At 38.7% G+C, this 22,065-nt stretch overlaps 1 protein-coding gene across 1 annotated transcript; it reads right to left on the bottom strand.

The window, feature by feature from the left end:
• Window positions 1–746: 746 nt before the first annotated feature.
• On the bottom strand, window positions 747–21,799 carry LOC112979655 (prostatic acid phosphatase-like). Its single transcript, XM_064506404.1, has 11 exons — window positions 21,686–21,799; window positions 20,297–20,392; window positions 16,767–16,853; window positions 15,947–16,099; window positions 13,682–13,780; window positions 12,013–12,108; window positions 9,412–9,544; window positions 8,067–8,149; window positions 7,091–7,197; window positions 6,443–6,611; window positions 747–1,042 (listed from the first exon to the last, which is right to left on the bottom strand). Exons 1-10 carry the CDS (start codon window positions 21,797–21,799, stop codon window positions 6,449–6,451), a joined length of 1,131 nt encoding a protein of 376 aa, XP_064362474.1. The 3' UTR covers window positions 747–1,042; window positions 6,443–6,448.
• Between the last annotated feature and the right edge of the window lie 266 nt (window positions 21,800–22,065).

Here is a 22,065-nt window from a genome sequence, read left to right as displayed (position 1 = left end):
TGCCATAGTGGTTATAACAGGATCCTGTAAGTATCTTGTAAGTAATCTGTATGTATGTTGATTGCATGTATTGTGTTTGGAAGTCTCCTACCTTACTGGTCTTGTATGTTCATTCTAAGCTGGGATATGAGCAGACTTCCATTTCTACTGTGCTTTTAAGAGTTATAAACTTACTATACTCTGCAACAGTATCATCCTTACCCTTTTTAGGAAAAGTTGCTTCAAAATAAAAAATATGTCTATGTAAATGGACTTAAACAATTTAGATAATCTTTATGCTTATTTGGTGGGTATGGTGCTTATTTGCTTATTCGATGGGTATGTTATTATTATTAAGATATGGCATTAAGTGGAATTAGCTTAAATACAATTGCCCATTTTTAGAGCATCTATATATTTTGGAGGCATGCTGAAGCATATCTAGATTGGTTTTGAAGTGGACTCGTTGCAAAAAACCCACTCCCTAATGTACACAATGTTTGCTTTAGGTAAGTGCCCATGGTGGAGGACAACCTACACACTGTGAAAGCATGGAAGCCATGGCAGTCAAAGCAGCTGGAGATGAAACTGCTGCCTGCACTCATAGCCCAGGCTGCTCACATGGAGAAAGAGCTCAGGTACTGCCATTGACCAGTGTTGTAATTCAGCACTTAAACTGTTTTGGATTAATTCACTTAAACTGTTTTGGATTAATTAGCAATTATTTTATTCAAATTTTTGAGCCAAAAAGGGGAAAGAAAAGAAAAATATTGGTTTGGTTAAACAAAATGATACATTTCCTTCAATTTCCAAGCACATATGGTAAAAAGCAAAGGGCTGGGTCACAGGCCTATGCTGGATCTTCCACTTTCACCCAATTTTAGGTAGTGTGGATGGTTGGAAGCATTCATCTATAACACTTGGAGGGTTAACTTGCTTCTGCTGGTGACCGGTTATGAATCTGCAGCTTTGGCAAAGGAAGGATTTGAACTTATATCTGCCACATTTTGGATGAGTGCCTTAAGCACTGAGTAGAAAGAAGGAACTCCTACTTACATCACTCCTGTGAAACAAATCAAAATCATTCAATGAATTTGACCCATACTTGTGGATAATTTTGTGAAAATAACATCAGATTTTTCTTCTGCAGCCTTATTTATTTGTTTATTTATGCAATCACTGAGCTCTGTAAATAACCCAAACAGAAAAGGAGAAGGGGAAAAGAACAAAATCATAGTCTGGCCAGGCCAGTGCCACATTGCCCAGGCAGCATCAAACTCCTGTTGTTGCCCATTCCCCATCTTGCTGACATTGGATCTGTGTATGACGGGAAAAACAGTGAACATCATAGAGAACCTGTCACTTAAAATACAGCATTTGTGACTGTTCAGGTATTACATATGCCTTTGTTAATATACGGCTTGACTCCCTATGCATTGTTTGTGAAAGAAAGGAGTTTCATTTTCATGTGATCCTGCCATTGAAACATGATATTTGAAAAAGTTTAATTTTCTTTCCATTCTAAATAACTCCAAGCTGAACTGTTATTGCTTACTTATTTCTTTTCTAAGAGAAGAAAAAAAGAGAAAATTGTTTATGATTTCGAATCTGCAAAAGACTAAGGGACAGATTTTTCAAATGATGTCTGCTGGTGCAGTAGCAGAAAACCTGAAGAGCTTTGCTAATATTATCCATTCGTTTACATCCCCAATATGTATTCATACAACAAGATCTGGGCCTGATGTTTCAGCCTTCACAACACTGATGTTTATCTTTCCTTGGAGTGTGCAAGGTATACAGAAAGTATTCCTTTCTGTGTTCCTGAAGTGGTCATCTAAAGAGTGAAAAGCATTGTAAAGAATGTATGTGATGGAGGTTCTGTTGAATAGGGACAAGGGTAATAAAATAATTTGGAAACACATTTGAAATTAATTTTACTACACCAGAAATCAAACCCCCCAAGGTATGTTCACTGAGTCATGTAGCAGGGAAGAAAATATGATCTGACAGTGTGATGGAAAAGAGGGACCTTCTAATGGTGTTCTCTGAGTAGTGGGCTCAGCTAGGTTGCACATCCATAGCTAAAGTGAAGCGCTGGAGCCAGGCTCCTGTTCCATGATCCTCCATGTCGGAGGAAGCTGTGAGGCAAGAGAGTCTTCACATGGTTCTGAAAAACCTTGAGAGACTGATTCAGGTTAGGAACAAGAGGAAGGACTGGGAACTGGAGGCTAAGGGAAAGCATGGGGATCTTGCATTCTGTGTGTGAGCCTTCTCGGGTTTAGGAAACCAGCAGAAAGCCCTGCCTTTGATGGGAAAAGAGAAAGACCAGCTTTACAGCTCTTGAACTTCCAGCTTCAAATATCTGGCAAACAAAACATTAGAAGCAACTCAAGCTGACATTGATTCAGAAATAGGAGAAATAGGAAGAGGTTCAGAATAGAAGAGAGGATGCCCAGAAGTTTGCTTTCTGCAGCCAAGGCTGTAAATCTTCTTATGGAGTATTACATTTTCATCTGTATTTGCTTTCTTTTAACAATTTTTTTATTCCTTGTTGTTAAAGGAGGTGTGACTGATAAATTGTGTGGTTTTGAGATAAGTCATTTAAAGAGGTTACACTATTTCTCCTGTGAGGGCTGCAAGATCTGGGAAATGCTTCTGTTGATGGCCATTATGGACATTAAGGTAACATTGGAAAAAATAAGCTTGTGGAAAGACGAAGCTCACCTTTGCATTAGGAAGAAACTAGACCTGGCTGTGAGAAAACATTTTTTTCCTTTGATTGGCTGCTGTGGTAAAAGAGGTTGCATTTTTTCACTAGAGGGAATCATTTACTTTTATTTACATTTTTCAACCTCTTTGCTGTGAAGCTGTTCTTGCTGTGAACTGTGTTTAACTCCTTGCTGGCATTGGAAGCAAAGGAATTGTTGCTTGGGCCCTGCTGAGAAGAGAATGGGCTTTTACAATGAAAATTCTGAAACCTAGATTCTTGCTGGAGGAAAAATTTTAATTTTGGGGGACCTTTTATAGCTCGTGGGGTAGCAGTTATCTGCTTATGCTGTAGTTCTAAAAAGGAATATACAGTTCCTAGGCTAAGCTGCTTTTTTCAAAGCCCAGTGCAAGGAAAGGAGTCTAGGATATCAAAGTTTCTGCATCTCATCATATACTCTGGTTCTCTTCAAAATGACCTGCAGATAACAAGGCTGTTGACAAAGCTCCTGCTGAAAAGGTAGCTTACTCACTATGAGAGAATAAAAAATAAAAAAGCCTGGTTCTTCAAACAAAGAAATGTCCACTCTTTCCAGAAGTTAGTTGCATCTGATGTTTCTGATCCAGCCTTGGGAGTAACAACAGGAATTATTTCTGCAATAGGAATATTAGAAAACATAACTAGCGAAGGATTGCTCAGTATGTTCTGCATGTTTTAACTAGCTTGTAACTCTGTGGAGTTTTTATTTTGTGGTGTCAGTGGGATATTCTTTGTTGTTAATGTCAGGAACAGCATGGACTGACAGACTTTTCTGAAGCACAGACTTTACTATATATGATCAGATCATAGTATATGATCAAGGTAACAAAAGGAAGGTATTTGAGACAATGTTTGAAACCACAGATGATTTTTCTTTCAGAATTGACACTGTGCCTTGCTGTCTTTTTGGGAAGAGGTAGAATGCCTTAGCCTCCAGAAGCCTTGTCAGCTCAGCCAATTGCCAGCAAGGCCTTTAGACTAGCCAGACTGGCTGAGTGTAGGCTTCTTTGAAGTCAGGAGCCACAGTACATTTTGTCCATAACTCTCACCTTGATTCTGTATGAAGGTGGGATATTTGTGTATGTATGTGAAAGAGAGAAAAAAATGAAAAACATCCCTTCCCTAAGTAAACAACTGTTACCCTCATTTTTGTAGTTTCTGGGATCTGTTTGTGTAAAATCTTTCATTATTTCTTGAATAAAATAAAGTAGGAGGACACTCGAATGACTCCTTCTGTGGACATAAAACTGGTTCCCTCACCACTTCTGGAAATTCTTATCTTATTCTTAAGAAGTGGGCAATACTCCCTCAGAGATATTTTCAAATTTTGCTGTAAATTAAGGCTACAACTCTTGAAAAGACTGTAACCAAAATTATGTTCTTGAACTAGTCCTGCCAAAGTCACGTGGAAACTAAAAGATCTTGAAAAATTATTGTGGTTTCATATTGCACTTGGGTTTCACCATTTGGTAAAATAAAGATAACATTCACGAAGGATAAGGCACCACTTGCTATAGTTTTAGTCTGTTGTACTAAGGAATGTTTTCTTCTGATAGAGATCAGGATGCTGTTGGTCATGCAGATGGAAGCTAATGAGAAAACTTAGATGGGCTGCAGTCACATTACAGTGTGGGAGGAATTGCTTCATAAAGCTAATCACCCTGAAGGTCTTGGAGAGAACACCTAAAGGTAAGACAAATAGAGAGATTCACTCTTAGCACATGGCCTCATTCTCAGAAAGCATGGCAAATTTATTAATTTGACCTGAACAAGTGGGTACCTGAACAAATGGGTAGGTCAGACGAGGACAAAAGAGTTGACAAATTTGCTCCCATTGAGGCTGAAGTATGAAAATCCTGTTGAAATGGTGAGCAGAGCCACCATGAAACCTTCCTGAGCAGCCAAGAGAGTGCAGAGAAATGTTCTCTCTCCTTCTCAAGGATGCTGAGTTGTCATCCTTTCCTATGTCCCACACTGTACTCATCATTGTCTGGAGGAACTTGGCTCTAAATTGTACTGCACTTCTACTCCTATTGTTTTGTGTGACCTGTAGAAGCAGAACTTCCCTAATCCCATGCTTTTCCCTATACTGAAGCTGTAAGTAATGTCCATGACCCTTCAATTAAGCATCTTGTGGAACAAATCTATTTCAGAAAGGGTGTCTTCATGCAGAATAGCTATGTGAGGTAAATATTTGAGCTTAGCTCCTAGATTTCATTCCAAAAAAATCATGTTTATGGGCTTCTAGTTATCAAATGCTCTGATGCATGTATAATCATTCAAAATATTGACATATGCATTAACAAAAGACAATATTTGAGATGTTTTTTGACAAAGCCGGAACCTGATGAAATCAGTGATGTTGCAGTTGTGTATATTAGATGTGAATGTGACCTGTAAACTCTTTGTGTTCCTCTATAGCTTGGTTTAGCTTCCTGCTGTTAAGAGATCAATTGATCCAGTCTATATGCATTCACTCAGAATTGGTAATGTGTTACGTTATTGTTCGCTGTGATCTAGCGCAGTACAGTCCAGCTGATAGCCTGCTGCACTGTGCAGGCTGTGCAGCAGTGTGCCCAGATTCCCGCCTTTTTCTGGGTGCCATTCATGTGCACAACAGAGAATTTAAAATCTCTGCCTGCAAGAAGAGTTATGAGCCCCAAAGTTGGGATCCGGCCCCTACAGTTACCGAGACAGAACCATTTTCACCCAGCATAAAATAGGGGAAACTGACAAATTTTGATATGACGATATGGCAAATATTCTAGTTGGAGAGTCAGTTGTGGTATAATCTCTTACATGATCCATACACTTTTTGTGCATTCAGTATTACTAGAGAAAGCAGTCATGTAGTGATGCTAGACTTGATGTAAGAGGCTTGACTCCATCTGACTTTTACTTTAGCAAAATTTGAGAATCTAAGCAATGTGTAGTCCATGTGCTGAACCTGAAGGCTAAACAATTGGGTCTTCATTAATGGCAAATTTTGATTATAAGGTTGAGGATTTTTTTTTGTTTATTTACTTGGTTAGTTACATGGTTTTCTCTGTGAAGGAGGAGATCTAATATCCTGGGGCCTGTTTGTTCTTTGTTATCTTGAAGGAATATAGAACTAGATACAAGAAAAACAATGTAATTCTCTGCCTTCATTTTCCTGCCTTCTGCAAATATAGATATCATCAGTGGTCAAATGGAAAATTAGAAATCCTTGTTTGGAAATGTAAACATCCTACTGGGGAATGTATTAGTGTTGCTAATGTGTCTCTGCATACATTTGATATTATGGGAAGTACAGTCTGGTATACTATTAATATTAATCTGTTTTGAACGCTGAATATTCCCTAAAATCAAAGGAATGCATAATATTGTTCATCAGATTGGACAAATACTCTACAGTTAGAGAAGATAAGATGCATTAACATAATTCAGTCCATTGGGATCTGCTTCCTCAGTAACTGAAGGTTCTTTTAGACTGTGCTAAAAAATAAAAAATAAAAAAAGGAGTATCCTGAAGTGTAATCAGCCATGTAAGCTTTGATTCCATTTCACCAGAAACTTATGGTTACAGATATAATTCTGTCTTATTGGATTTGGATTTCTTTTCATTTTAGATCAGACCCTTCTGAGAAAGATCATTACTTCAGATGATCCCTTGGCAGGGAAAGGTGTAATCCTGACTTTACTTTTGAGTACGTGTGCTCAAAGCATTTAACTTACCTTTTTTTATGTCTTAATCCTACATTCTCTTGTCCAATGGTGTACTAGGACTGGCGAGACCAACTGAGTAAATCTCTCTAGTGGACAGCGAAATTTGCAGCCAGGAAGGGTGAGTGGGTGAGGATCTCTCAAAGAATTATTCCGATAGTACATTTCTATGGTGTATTGCCTGATTCAAAATACACAAAGGTAAAGAAAACAGTTAGGAATGCAGAACCACACAGAACACACTTTTGTTTTGCAGTCATTGTACTTAGGGATGAAGCTTATTTGCCTTGCTATTAATAACCTCATGAGTACACTGAAAAGATCTTTTTAACCAATAGATGGTCAGTACCAATTCGCATGTGGCTTGTCATCTTGGTAGAGAGTCAAAGAGTTAAATAGATAAACAAAGCTGAGTAAAACCTCTCATAACTGTAACGAAGCAATATATAGAGGGATTTCAGGCTGTGGTGCTGTGATTCTGCTACTTTCAGTAAGTACTAAATTGACTCCAATTACAATAATTAAAATCAGTCTATAATCTTTTTCTGTGCAGTGAACCTTGTGTATCCAGTTTAATCAGTCTGGGATATCAGTAAATTGCTTTTTAGAAAAAGTACATGCTTTTCATGCTTTTCAGTACAGCTTTTTCCAGATACTTGCCCATTTTTTTCCTGGTAAAGTTCAAAAAAATGACAGGCACTGTAAGGAGGCAGTTTCCCACTGAAGACATTGAGTGCCGTCTGTAAAGCAACAATAGTGGCTGCATGCTGTAAATACAAGAAACCTTTCAATTAAAGGCTTATTGAAAATGACTTCATATAGCTATTGTTTAAAATGTCCAGCACATTATCTGTACACTTAACATTACTTGTGTGACTTCATTAATTCTTGCCCTCTGCTGTCTGCAGTATTGACCAAATACTATCCTTATTGGATGTACAAACTGAAAAGATGAATGTATAAAGTATATATTTGTGTAAAAATTTAAGAAGCCATAGGTACGTGCAGTTCTTATCAAAGTCAGTAGGAGCTGTGAAAACTTTTTTTAATAAGAGCCTGTGGTTTTGCATGTCAAGTAAACAGCATTTGAGATGAGATCAGAAAACTCTCTGGCTGATATTGCATGTGACAGGTCATGACCTAACTGCGATTTAGACATAGGGACTTTTTTCTAAGAGCAATCTAGAAATTTCCTTTTCCAGTGAGAGAGTGTGCACATTCTAAACAAAAATAGAAAGTCACAATTTAGAAACTGCCTTCATAACATCTTCCAAATAACTAAATCTATCTCAATTTTTTCTTTATCCTCTGATAAAGATGCAGGAAGCAGGAGGTTTGTTTCTAAATCATCTGTGTGATACAAGTTCAATAAAACCTGAGGCTTGCTATTTGAGATCTCTGCTCAATCAAAACAGTATTGCAATGAAATAAGCCACAATATCAAGTGAAAAATGGAATGCTGCATGTTACAAAGTAGTATCTGTTCATTAAGGAAATGAAAATAATCCACTGATATTTAAGATTAACCAAAACCAAATGCTTGCGGCTGTATTTCAAGCAGGAAATGAAGTTCCATGTCTTTCACTGCATTTAATAATTGCAAAAAGATAACATAAAAACAAGATAAAAGACTCACCGCAGAATACATAATCATCTTTTGCTGGTTTGAAGGCTTTCTAGCATCTGCGATATGTTTTAGAATATTTTTTAAAAGAATACCTGAAAGAAAATTGGGGAGCAATGACAATGATTGAAAGAGACGCTTGTGTTAGCATTTGTATCATTTGTTAACATCCTAATACAAGGTAATCTTTAAACGCACCAGATTTACTAAATTCAGTTTATAGCTAATTTGCACGTAGTGCCCTAGTAAGACTGATACTATCTTTTATATGAACAGTGGCCCAGATTCTGGTTCCCTGTAGCATATCTTGGGAATCCCTAGTAGTCTCAGGAGTGTTAAACAATGCCTTCACAGCTGCTCTGTGCCACCAGGACTATGCAAGAGAGTAATGAATATTACCCTCTTTCTGGTGTAACTCCATTGATTTTCAGAGACACAGAAAGAAAAAATTCTTTGAACTATGTGCCTTCATAAATCATACGGTTGTCTGTAGTTTGTTAAAGTCAACTGTTGAAAAATTGTAAGACAAACTGTATGAATTAAATCAATGTCAATGCTAATATCTTAACATAAAGTTGGAATCTTCCATGAAGAAAAATCCTAAAATGAGGACTGCACTGTTAGCAGAATTAAACACACTTACTGTCTTCCATTACTGGCAGATTTTTTAACAGCAATTAATAGTGAAACAAGAATGGAGGTTTGAACTTTGCACTTAGTTTTGTATGTCTTGGAGCTCCAAAAAAAGCAAACAAATTAATCAGGGCTTATTTGTGATTTGTCCTTGTGGCTTACAGAACCTGATTAAACACAGCCGTATAAACCAAAATTAGGCCAAAAGGATGACAGTGGATGAGTGAAGCATGAATGAGTGAATAAAAGAGTATAAACTATTTTAAATTCATGAATTTCAGCTACTATCTGCTGAGCAGAATAAATCTTAGAAACAGTTTAATACTCTCTTTTTAGTACTCTCAGCAATGGAATATAAAACTCTAGGGCAACAATGTTACCATGCTACAGTTTATTACAATTAATATTTTGTAAGTTATACATGGTGGCTTACATTAAATTCAGACTTTATTCATTCCGATGAGAATTTTCATATTACTTCTGGATTTCTTACACAGTGTAATCAAAATGATACCTCCTTTATAATGTTGAATTAGGATATCCATGAGTCAGTGCCATCTCTCTTCCCATTAATCAAAATCTTTCAGTGTTGATCATCAATATCCACGTCATGACATCTTTTATAGTTCTACTATGGAAGCAGTGGCAATGTTCATTATACACCCTTCATTTTCTGCTCTCTCACTGTATTCTTGATTTTAAATGGTGTAAGAATTCAGCTTACCTCCCTGTAAACGTGATTTTTGTATTTGTTTGTGAAACCCAAATTCCGCCTGTAATAACAATTCTGAGAGCTTTATCAGCTTGGTCCTGACACCATGAGTAGCCCAGACAGGTAAAGTGTAATTGTTAATATCCTACAGTGAAGAAAGAAAACATGGTGATTTTCTTACTGATTCCTACTCCTGGCTGTTGTTTATTTTGGCACATAGTGCTTGTCAGAACAAATTCTGAAATTTTCACTCAAATAAAAGTTTCTCTTCATTTTATAATAAAATAATGACTGTATTTTTCATTACACATGTCATGTGTAATTCTCATAGCATTACATTGCTTAAAGCAAATTTGAAGAGCAGTGTTCAACAGAAGAGGAAATACAATATTAAAAACTATTGTGCAAAAAAGTGACTATTTATGCCAATTGCTGATTCAACTGTCAGTTGCAAATGTCTTCTGACTCTTTATTCTTCAGTCTTCTACTGGACTATATCCTGAAATCTTTACTTAATGAAATCCTATATAAATGTCAGGATTTTAAGGGTCAGCACCTTTGAGAAATGAGGAAGATAAGATCCATGGATCAAGCAGGAATATGTATAGCTGCAATTTGAATGTACTGGAGTATATGCATAGGGATTAGATATATAGATGGAATTCATATCTGTTTACACCAGCTCTATTGGATTCTGACTCAGTCTTCAAACAAAAGTGCAACAGATTAGTTTATCTTTAGGGAAGCAGCATAGGATATGTTGATAGTTACAACTATGCAAAAGAAAGAAAGACATGCCCAAAACTGCTTGTTTGCACTGCACTGAACTCCTGTTTAAACAAAACCCTTATCTTTCCTCTAGTTCAGTGTAACCTGTTTAAATGTGGGCCATTGGACTGAGCTCAGCAGTGAGAGCATTCTCATAACAATGAATACTAAAGAAAAGGCCAACTACTTCACCACAAGGTTTGTTTAAGTAAGTGAAACAATAGAACATGTCAGGTTAAACCAGCTCAGGTCACAATGTGTTACTTTTTCATTTGACAAATCTGATTTATGTCTTGAGAAAAGAGCTGGCTACTTGCATGCTATTTAAGACAGTGCTGTAGGCAAGAGAGCACCTCAGTCTCCAAGTTATCTGAAAGTCAGATGGCACTTAGCCAGTAATAACTAATACAGAGAGATGAACCCTTCTGTAGCTTCATGTTTGAAGCAACTACATGGGAAGGCTCTTTTTGTATGCTTGTAAAGGTAAGAGTGTTTTTTTGTGGCAGATGTCCTAACTGATACCTCCAGAATCTCCACTGAGTAGTATGAAAGACCAAGGCTCATCAAATCTAACACTGGAGGAAACAACTCAACTAACTGGTTTTGTCTTCCAGCATTTAGATAGCTCCCTGATGGCAGCTGACAATTTTGTACACTTCGCTGATGAGATGAATTTTTCTCTCAGTATATTATAACATTTGCAGTAAAAACCCGTAGTCTTGAGCTGTCCTGCATTTGGACAGTATGGAAGGGTGACCTCACCGAAATGGCAGTGAGGTGCCCCAACATATTAAGACTTCATTTAACTTAAGACCCTGGATAACATTCCATTCAAGACTGGATTGACCAAAGCTGGACCTTTGCAGAAACTGCAAGACAGAAGGTAAGCTTGTTAGTATCGCACCCAAGTATTGCATGTTGCTTGTGAAATCCACCTTAAAACTGCCTCATTTTTTTAGGGGATTTATTGTCAATAGATTGTCAATATTGAGTTTACAAATAAGTATGTTGTCAGGTGGTTGTAGCAAGTGCTGCCTGCAACCATATGAAAAGCATTTTTAACATGAGACCCTACAATTTTGGCTTGCTTCAATCAAGGTAAATTTGGACTTTAAAGTGACCTGAAGTAGGGCTTGTTGCTAAATTAAGGCCATTTAGGATATTTACATATCCCAGTCAGAGTTACCAGACTTTTCATCAAGGAATGAGTAAGGCCTCTGATAACCTAATTCAGCACTGGAGGACGGAGATACATGAAAGTTAAGCATCACAGTACCTTGTTGTTGTAAAATCCATGTTTCTCTGTGATATGCCCAGTCTGTGTGCTTAGAATAGCCTTCCAACCTTGTGCAAACATCCTTTTATGTCATGCCAAGGGCTTCTTAATTCCTGAAAATCCTGTGTCTACTATGTGCAAATGCGGATAATGACTTTTCATGTTTACGCAACTTGGGCATAAATTTTTTTGTAGAGGGATGATTATGTTTCTTTGTCAACAACGTGTTTTACTCCTCTATATCTCTGTGATGGGGTTTGGAAGAGTAACAAGACAAGTTTACCCAATTTGCTTTTTCCTAAGTTTCAATATGCAGTCACTGACAGGATGCTGGATTTAGTAGGCTGTGGTTTGCCCTTCTTGTAGTGATGGACAGCCCACAGCAGGTTCACAAAATCATGGTATGTGTACAGGATTTTCAGAAAGCCATCTGTGGTCCACAAAAAAATAGGAATCACAGACTTACCCTCTTTTGATGTCTTACAAACCACAGAAATAAGAGATAAAACTGATTTTGAGAAAGTGTGAGTATTTCTATCAGACTGAAGGATTTTCTTTATATTATTTACCTCATATTGTAAAGTGTCGGAGAGCTTCTGAATTCTTTCAGTGTTCAGCTTCTTCAATGGGTATCCAGCATGAGCGGCTAAAAACTTGAGAAATGGCTGGAAGACAAAAAACCCCCAAACTCGTACATTGGACACAGGGCCTTTTTATGTCATTCCTGCCCACTGCGATAGTGGGACGTAGCATTTTTTAGAAAAAAGAGAGTCTTTGCACTTATGTTGCCGAGCAATGAACTTTTGCCTAGTGATATTCACAGGCAGCCAGTCAGTGCCTGTTCAGGTGGATGCTCTTCCTTCCCTCATGCCCTGTTCTCATAACAATCTGGCAGACACCAAATGAATGCTTGCACAAAAGCTCTTAAAGCGCTTATGAAAACTTGCTTTTATCCCGGTTTCTAGCCCTAACAGCCATCCTGCCTCTTTGGCTATGAAAGTATGTCTTCATTCCCGCTCATACCTCCAGCCATTTAGCATTCTGGTACATGTTTCTCGTTGGCCTGTCCCTCCCCAAAACAGCCTAGCTGACCTTTTCCCTGTGTCTGTCCTGTTCTTGAGTTGCCAAGTTCATGGCTTCACCACTCATGGTAGATTCAGTCCTACAGAACGTCATGAATTTAGTAATCTAGATTCCTAATATCACATAACCCTTCATGGGGAAATTATGATATTTGATAGGATGCTTCCATCAAGAAAGCTTAAAGATGCTGTTTTATGCCTGATATAGGCACTAGCTTTTCTTTTCATAGAGATCAAGGTTTTCTTTTGTGCTGTTAAGAGAATTTGGCCTATTCTATCTAGAGAAGGATGGTGATCTGAGTTCAGATTCAAAGTATGGGGGAACTGTGTGGTAGGAATATTCAGGATGGAGTAGAGTAGAGGGGATCCAGATATATGAGGAAGTCTGGCAGAAAGCCAAGAAGTGCTTAAAAGGACAGTGATAAACAGAATCAGTCCGATATTGGTACTGAGCAGAAGAGAGGCACTACATAAACTGGGTAAAACAGGAATTGTGATTAGCTTGAGTGTAACACCCAGATGCAGAGCCAGTGATAGATGGCAGAGATGTGTAAGTTGTTAAAGATAGCAGAAAGACAGATGAGTTTGATAGTGCCATTTGAATAAACCTGTGAAGAAGAAAATTGCAGTAGACTACACAAGTGATTATGTAGTCATGGGAAAGTGTTTGGTGGTGGAGAGAGAAAGGATGGGATATACTATGGAGGCAAAATCTAGGGAACTGAGGCATGAGAGTTTTATGGGAGAAGAGGAATCTGAACTAGCAGAGAGTAATGTGGACAGAGGTGTCAGAGAAGGAGTTGCTAACATAACACTAAACAGAAACAGAGGGATTGGAGTGGGACACTGATTTGATCTGAGTTTTTGTTTTGTAAATGTCTGCTCGTCTAGAAGGTAGGTGGAGTGGTTTTTACAAGGTAGTCAATAACTTATCCTTTCTATGAATGCAATTTTCAATTGATAGGGATAGCTCAGTCCAGCTGGCTCTATAATGTTGTAAATGGTTTTTTTTTTGGTGTGTTGCCTACATCCACTATGAAGGTTAGACATTTAGAAGGACAATATTGACTGCCATTTTTGGGGTCTATCTATTGGATAATGTTGCCAGGAGTGGTACATTGTAATTATAAGATTTCCATAATCAAAAATACTTTACCTTGTAGTGCTTGAGCTGCCTTTGGAAATCCCTTGTTGCAAAGGTTTCTCTCAGAAGCTGGTTGTATTTTGGGCAATGTGAGAAAGGTAAGTATAGCAACTGAAATGAAATTGCAAAACATCAGTTAGGCAAGGCATTTCTTGTTCTGCAATTTAATATGTCCTTGTGGGGTTGTAGTTCCGATTGGCTGCACTCATTAGGACAAGCTGAAAAATAATATAGGGGTGTCATCTTCAAGGATATTCACCTTCAGGACCATAAGAGTCCATACTGATGACCAGCTACAGAAGAATCTTTCAATGTTCAGAGCGGTATTAGCTGCAGTAGTTCAAAGGATTTGTTCACACAAGATGAAATTCATCCCTGGACAGAAGACTAACACAAGCCCTCACGTACTACTTTGTACTTGGCTTCCTCAGGGATGCTGTCACTAATTGTGTTCAGTCTTTCTTTAAACACACGGTCAGCTTTTTGCAACAAATTACTATGCAACAGCTGGACTACAATAGGAGACTTTGTGCATATTCAGCTGTAGTAAGTGGATTTAACCATGGCTCCAGTTAGTTCAGCTCATCATAGAAACTCGTTAAATTTTTATGACTCAATTTTGTCTTCCATTTGGAACATTTGAAAATCTTAATTGAGGTAAGATTTTCCATAGGTTAAAGGTTACGTGAGTGGAATGATTTAAGAATTTGTAAATTCCTTTATCTGAGATAATCTGAGTTTACTCTTATTTGAACTTTTTTGCATTAAATTTTGAACATACTTTTAAACAAAATTTGAAACAGATTTTCTTAGTGCTTTTCTCTAATGTGCTTTTTGTTCCTTTTCCATTAATAAAGCTCTCTATACATAGCCCCACAGTTAAAAGAATAGCTTTAAAAAGAACTTGAAAGTCTGGAAAGGATAATTAGCTGCGAAAGCTTCACAGCAGTTCCTCAATCTTTTTAGAAAGATAATCTATCTACTTGAGAAGGTAGAGAGCTATTCCTGAATTCTAAGCGTAGGTTCATGAACAGGCATGACTTTACCAATATCTGATGTACACTTTTTTTGGTTGAAAAGATACTTGTGGTCTCAAGCTTACCATGTATTTCTGATTAAGGTGAATAGAGTTACAATACAAATAATGGGAAAAGGTAGGAAAAACACATATTTGTTTATGGCTTTATGATCTGTTTGAATAAACTTACTTATTCCCCTAGATGTGAAGAAGGTACAGCAGCTGCTTGCTGAATTTGATAGTGGTGTTGATACCAGCCAGGTATTCTTGACTGTTTGCTTGGATACCACCATCTGTGACACTATCAGAAGCAGATCCTGACTCTATGCCAGACTGTGTGCATGCATAGGAAGACATGTATATCCGTATCCTCCTTCATGCTTTCATCACTCCCAGATGAGAACTATTGCTCCATGTCCCTACTTAACCTGTCACCCCTACTGCAGACTCTGTTAATTAGACTTGTAAGCTCACACAATCTATCTCACATCACATATGCTGTCCTCCTCTCCCAAACTTGGACTGACACTGTACCCTGATCTTCCTAGCTTTTTGCTATAGCTTTTCCACAAATGGGGAACTCCTGTACCACTCATCTGCCCAGTTTTCCCCATTAGGACAGCTATATGCCACCTACAGAGCTGGTGTCCACACAAGTCCTTACAGCTCCAAGGTGGGGAGTAGAGAAAGGGAGATAAATTAATACATTGCCCTGTGAACTCATGCTCTTAAAACTCTGAGTCCTCTTTCCTTTCCCCTTTTATTTTTTCCACTAATCCACAAAGTGCATGAAGAATAATCCTGTGTCTCAATTCTTATTGTATTGAGAATCACAAAATGATTCTCTTGCCTTTTCTGTTGCCCAGGGACTAAAAAAAGCTGAGGCACTAGTGAGAATAGGTATATTTCCTTTTCTCACATGGAGAAAATCATTTTTGTGATAACACCATGTATAGGGTTAATCTGTTACTACATCTGTTACTATCTGTTACTCATACATCATAGGTTAATTTTTTTTCTGGTCTTGAGACTTTTTTGTTTCTTCTATTTTCATTAACTCCAGGTCTCTGGAGTTAGTAAGTCTGTTCATTTGGAAACTCCTGACAATATTTCTACTCAGCTTATTAGTCCTTTCTGCATAATGCTTGTAACTTAATGTACTTTTCATCACTTTTATCCTTCCCCTTCATCTCACATGTCATATCTTAGATATTTTACTAATGACTAAGAAAAAGCAAATGCTCCTAGTTTGTACTCACATTATCATGTGACAGTGGCACCGTGTGAACTGGAATTGGCTGCCAAAGGATTTTGGGGTTCCAAATCTGACTCTGTGTCAGTGGGTACAGCCCAGCAAGACTTGCCTCAGCGCTCATAAGTGTTTGATCACAATCAGTGCTTTGAATGTAAATCTGAAGCAAGAAAAGAAAATAAATTATTCATGGTCGTAACTGGCAGAGTACCCTCCTGTTAGCTTTTGCTCTTAGTGGGAAAGAAAAGGACTGATACTGTTCTGGGGGAGCTGGCATTAAAATGGAGTAAAGAAGGTAAGATGGTAAAGAAGGATCCTGAGATATAAAGGTGAGTGAGAAAGAGAATTAGAGTGAAACTGGCATAGGACCTTGGAATATAAATTTGGTGTGCAAGGGAGTTGCAACATGGTGGCAGTTCCCTTTGGAAGTCCTGTTGAAAAACATCAGGCTAACTCTCTTTCATCACCACCTTGTTTGGGACAACAGGGATGCACTGAGCAACTTGACCCTAAGTGAAAGCAAGGCTGCATCCACTCTGGAGATGGATTTGTAGACTTAGAGATATGCAAGATAGATACTCTGCCCTACAACGGTGAGGGAGCTGAACTTGATATACAACATCATACACAGCTCCCAGTACATGCTTTTCGGTTAAACCATCAGCCTGAACAAAAGTGGAGCCACAGCTTCAGGGCTACTTTGAAACCACACTGAGTTCAGTAGGTATTGAGTGAACTCAGAGCATGCCAGATTCAGACCCTCAGGCATCCAGGAAGTCCCATTACCGTCCATGAAAAACATCTTCCCTTCCAGATCCGATACTTGCCTCACACTGCTTGTATGCAATACTCAGGAAATGAGAGTATCTTCTCCGCATGTACTGGCCAAGTTCGTACTGTTTCTGTATGCCGAGCTGTGGAAATAACAAAATAGTGTAAGGAGCTCAGGATGTGTACTGTGTATCCAGTCCTACAACCAGAAAATGAGATCATCTTTCATATTATTTTGGTAAAGACCTTAAAATATTTCCTTTCTAAAGTGAAGGAGGAAAGAAGGCAGGAGGAAAATGCAGCGAAGTGGCTGTGTTTATGGTGCTGGAACTCCAGCTTTAGTATTTTCCAGCTTTCGCTGTGAAACATGAACACTGTGTGAACATAGTCTCATTAATACTTAATTTCTTTACCCCCTGGAGAACAAGGAGAGAAAGGATGTTCAGATTCAGACTGCCTTGCATGCAGACTGAGATCATTATCAGTGTTTGAAATTCACATCTTGATGAACAAGCAGACACAGCCCCCTCCACTTCTGGCTGTTGTGCAAGTAGCTGCGACCTCCTGTAAATGGGGTGAATAACGAAATAGCGTATCTGTAGTGATGCTAGGGCATTCATCAGAGGCAAAGGAGGAATGTTTGACCTTGGAGTGCCTGAATACTTGTTGAATGAATTCTAAGGAAGGTAAAGGTGCTGGGCACTTGAGTAGCGAAGTGTGGGAGTTTAACTTATTTAAAAAAGCTTATCAAGCTGGAGGGCAATATTGGTATTAAAATAAATGAATATAAATTAATCGTGAACACATTTGGACTGGAATTGGAAGGACCATCATGGGTGAAGTTCAGAATCAATCTTCCAGTGAAAGTAGTGGGAGCAATAATCCCTGACTAGTTTGAGGACAGAGCTTGTTAAATGTATGAACCTGGACTGTATGATGTGGTTTTCTGCCATGGCAGGAGAGTGGACTTGATTGCTTAAAAGGTCCCTCCTATTCCTGCATTTTAAGAATTGTTGTATTAAAATATGCTTATTAATTCTGTCAAATGCTATCAGCACAGTAGGCTTTACCATAAATGTTATCTATAGATTCAATGATCATAGGGCTCAGCGGGCCATGAGGATAGCATGGGATACACCTACCTCACAGATGCAGTTTTGCATTTTGCTCTGCTAAAATCTGTGTAGGTGCTTATTCAAGCTAATAAGCCTGGCTGAGGGGCAGAGTGACTTAAAGCAGGCATAGCGATACCCCAGCAAGGCTGTCTGGTTTCTGCTTTATTGATGGCTCACAGCTAATTAACTGGGAGAGCAGACAGAGCAATCACCTGTCCATGAAGACATGCCCAGGGTATCACTCCCACGGAATATCACTAAGTGATTCCTTATGAAGGCCACAGCTTTAACTTATTTTTCAGGAAGACACAAAATCTTCAATAGAGGACTTTGAGGGAAAGGAAGTCCTCTGTGCCTTCAAGTATTTTCTTCCAGTGGTTAATTATTATCTTCAGTCTGCAACATTTGCTTCTTAGTCCTTGTCTGAATGTCCCTGGCTTTTAGCCACTAGATCTTGTTATGCTTTTGGTATGACACATTATCTACCGTCACAAATCTTACGCCCAATAAGATAGTAATTGACAAAACAGAATCAATTCACTTAATCTCTGTGTTAAACTAAATAGATGATAATTCTCTACTCTCACAGCGAAATGGGTTTTCTAGCCTCAAGTGATTTTTGTAGCTCTTTACTGAACATTTTCCAATTTATCAGAATTGTTTTCTAAACACATGACATCAGATTTCATGCATTGTCCTTGTAACGGTCTCAGTAATGTTACATGTTGTGATCTTCTTACTTGTAGCTGGTGTTTCCTGGCCTAAATTGCAATATATTTGACTTTGCTCATGTAATCATTGCTTGCATTGGGATCTCAAAAGCAGTGACTATCTGTTGTTTCCCAAAGTGCTTTCTTGAGTCATAGGATTGTAGGAGAAGTCAGGTTAAAAACAGCCTTAGGAGGTCTCTAGTCCAACCTCCTGCCCAAAGCAGAGTCAGCTGTGAAGTCAGACTGGGTTACTCAGAACTTTATCCAGAGTCAGTACTTTCCAAATGTGTCCCCCAATATATAAATGTGATCACCTCTTTTAATTGCTAGAGTTGTGTGTCTGGAGTTTCCTGGGGCATACACTTGGACTAGGCTTCTGCCCTAACTTCTTTACTATGTGTTAAATCCTGATGCCTGGGTCTTGAAGCCTTCCAGAACCTATGCGGCCTGGAGCAAGCCAGCATGTAGCGCTGCACTCTCGTAGTGCGTGTGTGTAATGATTGAATCATAGGTGAATTAAGGCATAGGAAGCTGGTCTTAACCACCTTTCAGACATTTGTTGTTTCTTCCTACCTGATAATGAGCTTTGCTGCTATTACTCCTCTGTTTGTTTGAGGGAGATGGCGTGAGTGGAAACAGGCCTGACCTTGTATCAGAGATCAGTATGGCCTCCTAAGCATGGAGCGGAGGAGGACCCCCTGTGCAGCTTATTCTATTCTCATTGCAGTGGAGAGGTGGCAAATGATTAGTTCTCCTGGGAGAAATACATGTGCATTGTGCTAGACCAACTGGTATAAGGTGTGTGAGCAAACTTACTCTACAGCAGCCTATCAGAGAAACATGTACCTCACAGTCTGTCTGTGCCTGCAGGATAGCCATGTGTCTGGCAGTTCCAGACTTCTGGTACATCTAAGCTACTTCAGTGAGGCTGCCTGATCCCGAAAGTCCTGAACAAATGACTAATGCTTTCTTCCATCCGCACAACATATCTGGGTAGGGAAAAGGAAGAAGACACAGACACAGTGGGTAGTGCTTATGAGAGCGAAGCAGGGGTAGGGTTAAAACCCCTTAGTTTCCTCATATTTCCTTGGAACCTGGTAGTACAGGAGCTCACCCTCTGCTCCATTCACAACAGGACACAGTTAATACAGTTATGCAAAAACAACCCGGGTTTCAGTTAACCCCCAAATTAACTCAAAAAAGACTTTCTGCAGTTGGGCTCTACAGTTGTCATCTTAGCTGCTGCTATTTACTACCTTTAGCTGATACTCAGTTCTGCCCTAGTTCCACCAATACCCGTACTAAAACAGCTGGCCTTTCAATCAGCTCTCCCTAGCCTAGCACAGGAGAAGTTTCTGCTAGCAGTACTGATCTCAGCTATGAAGTTCACGCGCTAGGAAGCACTCCTGCTCAGGGGAGATGGAGAGTGGTCTGCGAGCACTTCCCCTGCTTCATGCTACTGATGGCTAAGTGCTTGGTCTCGGGCGAATTGTGATGGTCACTGGCTTCTCCCAGAAGACAGCAGCCTGCAATTGAACAGCTCAGTATACGCTGCTATTGGACTCAAACAGGACCACTCATTTGAAACCAGTGACTGCTCACAGCTGTAGCTTCCTAGCAAGTTCTTTGGCCTATGAGATCTGTATGTGGCAACCTAATATGGGCTTTCTCCAAACTAAAACAAAGTTCCAGCAAATAAATGCCAACAGATACCAGCATGTTCCAATATTTAACTATATTGGCCCAGGTAAGCAAACAGACCTTGGTAAGTTGTCCATATCCCTGCTGCCTTGCAACTTCTTTATGCTTGTCAGTTGGAAAAAACTCCTGTGGGGTATCATCACCATGGCGAAACACCTGATAAAAAAGATGGAATTGCTTTCATGTTACTGTGCTTTATATGGTGGCTATAATTAGTGTGGTCCCAGGGAAAATGCATCAACAGTGAGTACTCTATCTGACAGGTGCAAAATATATTCATGACGTTCTTGGGTCTAGATAGCTACAATACATATTTGACTGATTTATTTAGACGATTGTAACAGCTTTTTTTCTCCGCATTTGAAAGCAGTTAGTTCAGAGAAACTTTTGCAAGTTATATAAACTACACAGTATTTTATAGATTTTAGAGAGGTCATAAAACTTTGACCACAAAATTAGTTAGACAGAAAACCAATAGAAATGTATACATAATTTTTTAGAAATATTGGAATGTCAATATTTTGGTAGGACTAACTAGGAATCCAGAAGGAAGAAAATCAAACTATTGCTTTAAATACAGTTCCTGTGGCTGACTGCTGCTAATCACTCTTTCTTGGCAGAAATTATCCTTAAAAGCCATGTGTTGGCAGGCAGCAGAGGTGCTGAAAGTGTCATCTAATATCTAAATACAGGCTAGACTGTTATTACGAAAACATTGATCCTGCCCTGAAATTTCGCTTCAGACAGAAGATACATATCTAAAGATAAATTAAGATTTTTCATTTATTCAATGAATTCTCACATCGTCCAGCATAATTCCTGTATATATGTGTCATATCATTTTACAATTTTACCACCAGCTTTTTTATTTTGTTGTCAAAATAGGGATAAATAAAATTAACAACTGCAGTGCAAAAATATGTGTGATTTACGTGTATGTGCAATACTCATAACAGACCAAATTCAGGCCTCATACAAATACGTTATAATCCTTGCAAATAGCGTTAACTTACAGCATTGGTTCTATGTCATTTATTCAATGCAATATACACCAGTTTGGGTTTCACATAATAACAACGGATTTGCTTTTTTATCCACTGTTTTTTTCCATGGCACAGAAGAATTTTGCAGACAGTTAAAATCAGTTATGGAATCCTGTTTTACAATTTAAGAAGAATCCTGTTGGATTCCTCTCTTATTGCTGTAAAAAAGGCAGTCTTTATCAATCCAGAAAGTTACTTTCATCTAGGACTGCAAAAAGGAGACAAAATCACAAAATCTTGTTTAAAATTTGGGACTCTTTTCATAGAATACAAGAGTGGATTTTGAACATACAGCGAACACCTCAACATTCACAATGTACCCCCTGTCCCCCACTGTAGACTACAAGAAGAGCAGTAAGTGATAAATTTTGAAGAAATTCCATTTGTCCATGAACTATCTACTTACTAATGACACAAACTTCAGTTTTCTTTTTGCAGTGGTTTGGTGAAGAAAAACGCAGAAAAGGCAGAACATGAAACATAGACTCCAAATTCCACACACCAGCTGTCTTGCTCTCATCCTGATGATAGCTTTCACCTATTTTGCACACCGAAATCTGTGGCTGGATGTGGTGATACAGTAGATATGTGGCTAAGAGGGGAGGAGTTGGCTGTGCTCAGTCCAAAAATGGGCTGTGATCTCTTCTCCTCCTCCCTTTTTTCCCATCTTGGGGTAAAGCCAAGTACATATCCTCTGGAAGTTCATGAACTGAACAGTATATTTAGCACTTGTGCTCTATTCCCATGCCCTGTTCCGTGCCCACAAGAGGTGGAATCTCTGAGCCC

This window comes from Dromaius novaehollandiae, chromosome 2, assembly GCF_036370855.1.
Source record: "Dromaius novaehollandiae isolate bDroNov1 chromosome 2, bDroNov1.hap1, whole genome shotgun sequence".
Lineage (NCBI taxonomy): Eukaryota > Metazoa > Chordata > Aves > Casuariiformes > Dromaiidae > Dromaius > Dromaius novaehollandiae.
The sequence above is the reverse complement of the archived record's forward strand: the minus strand, read 5'-3'. Positions and strand labels throughout refer to the sequence as shown.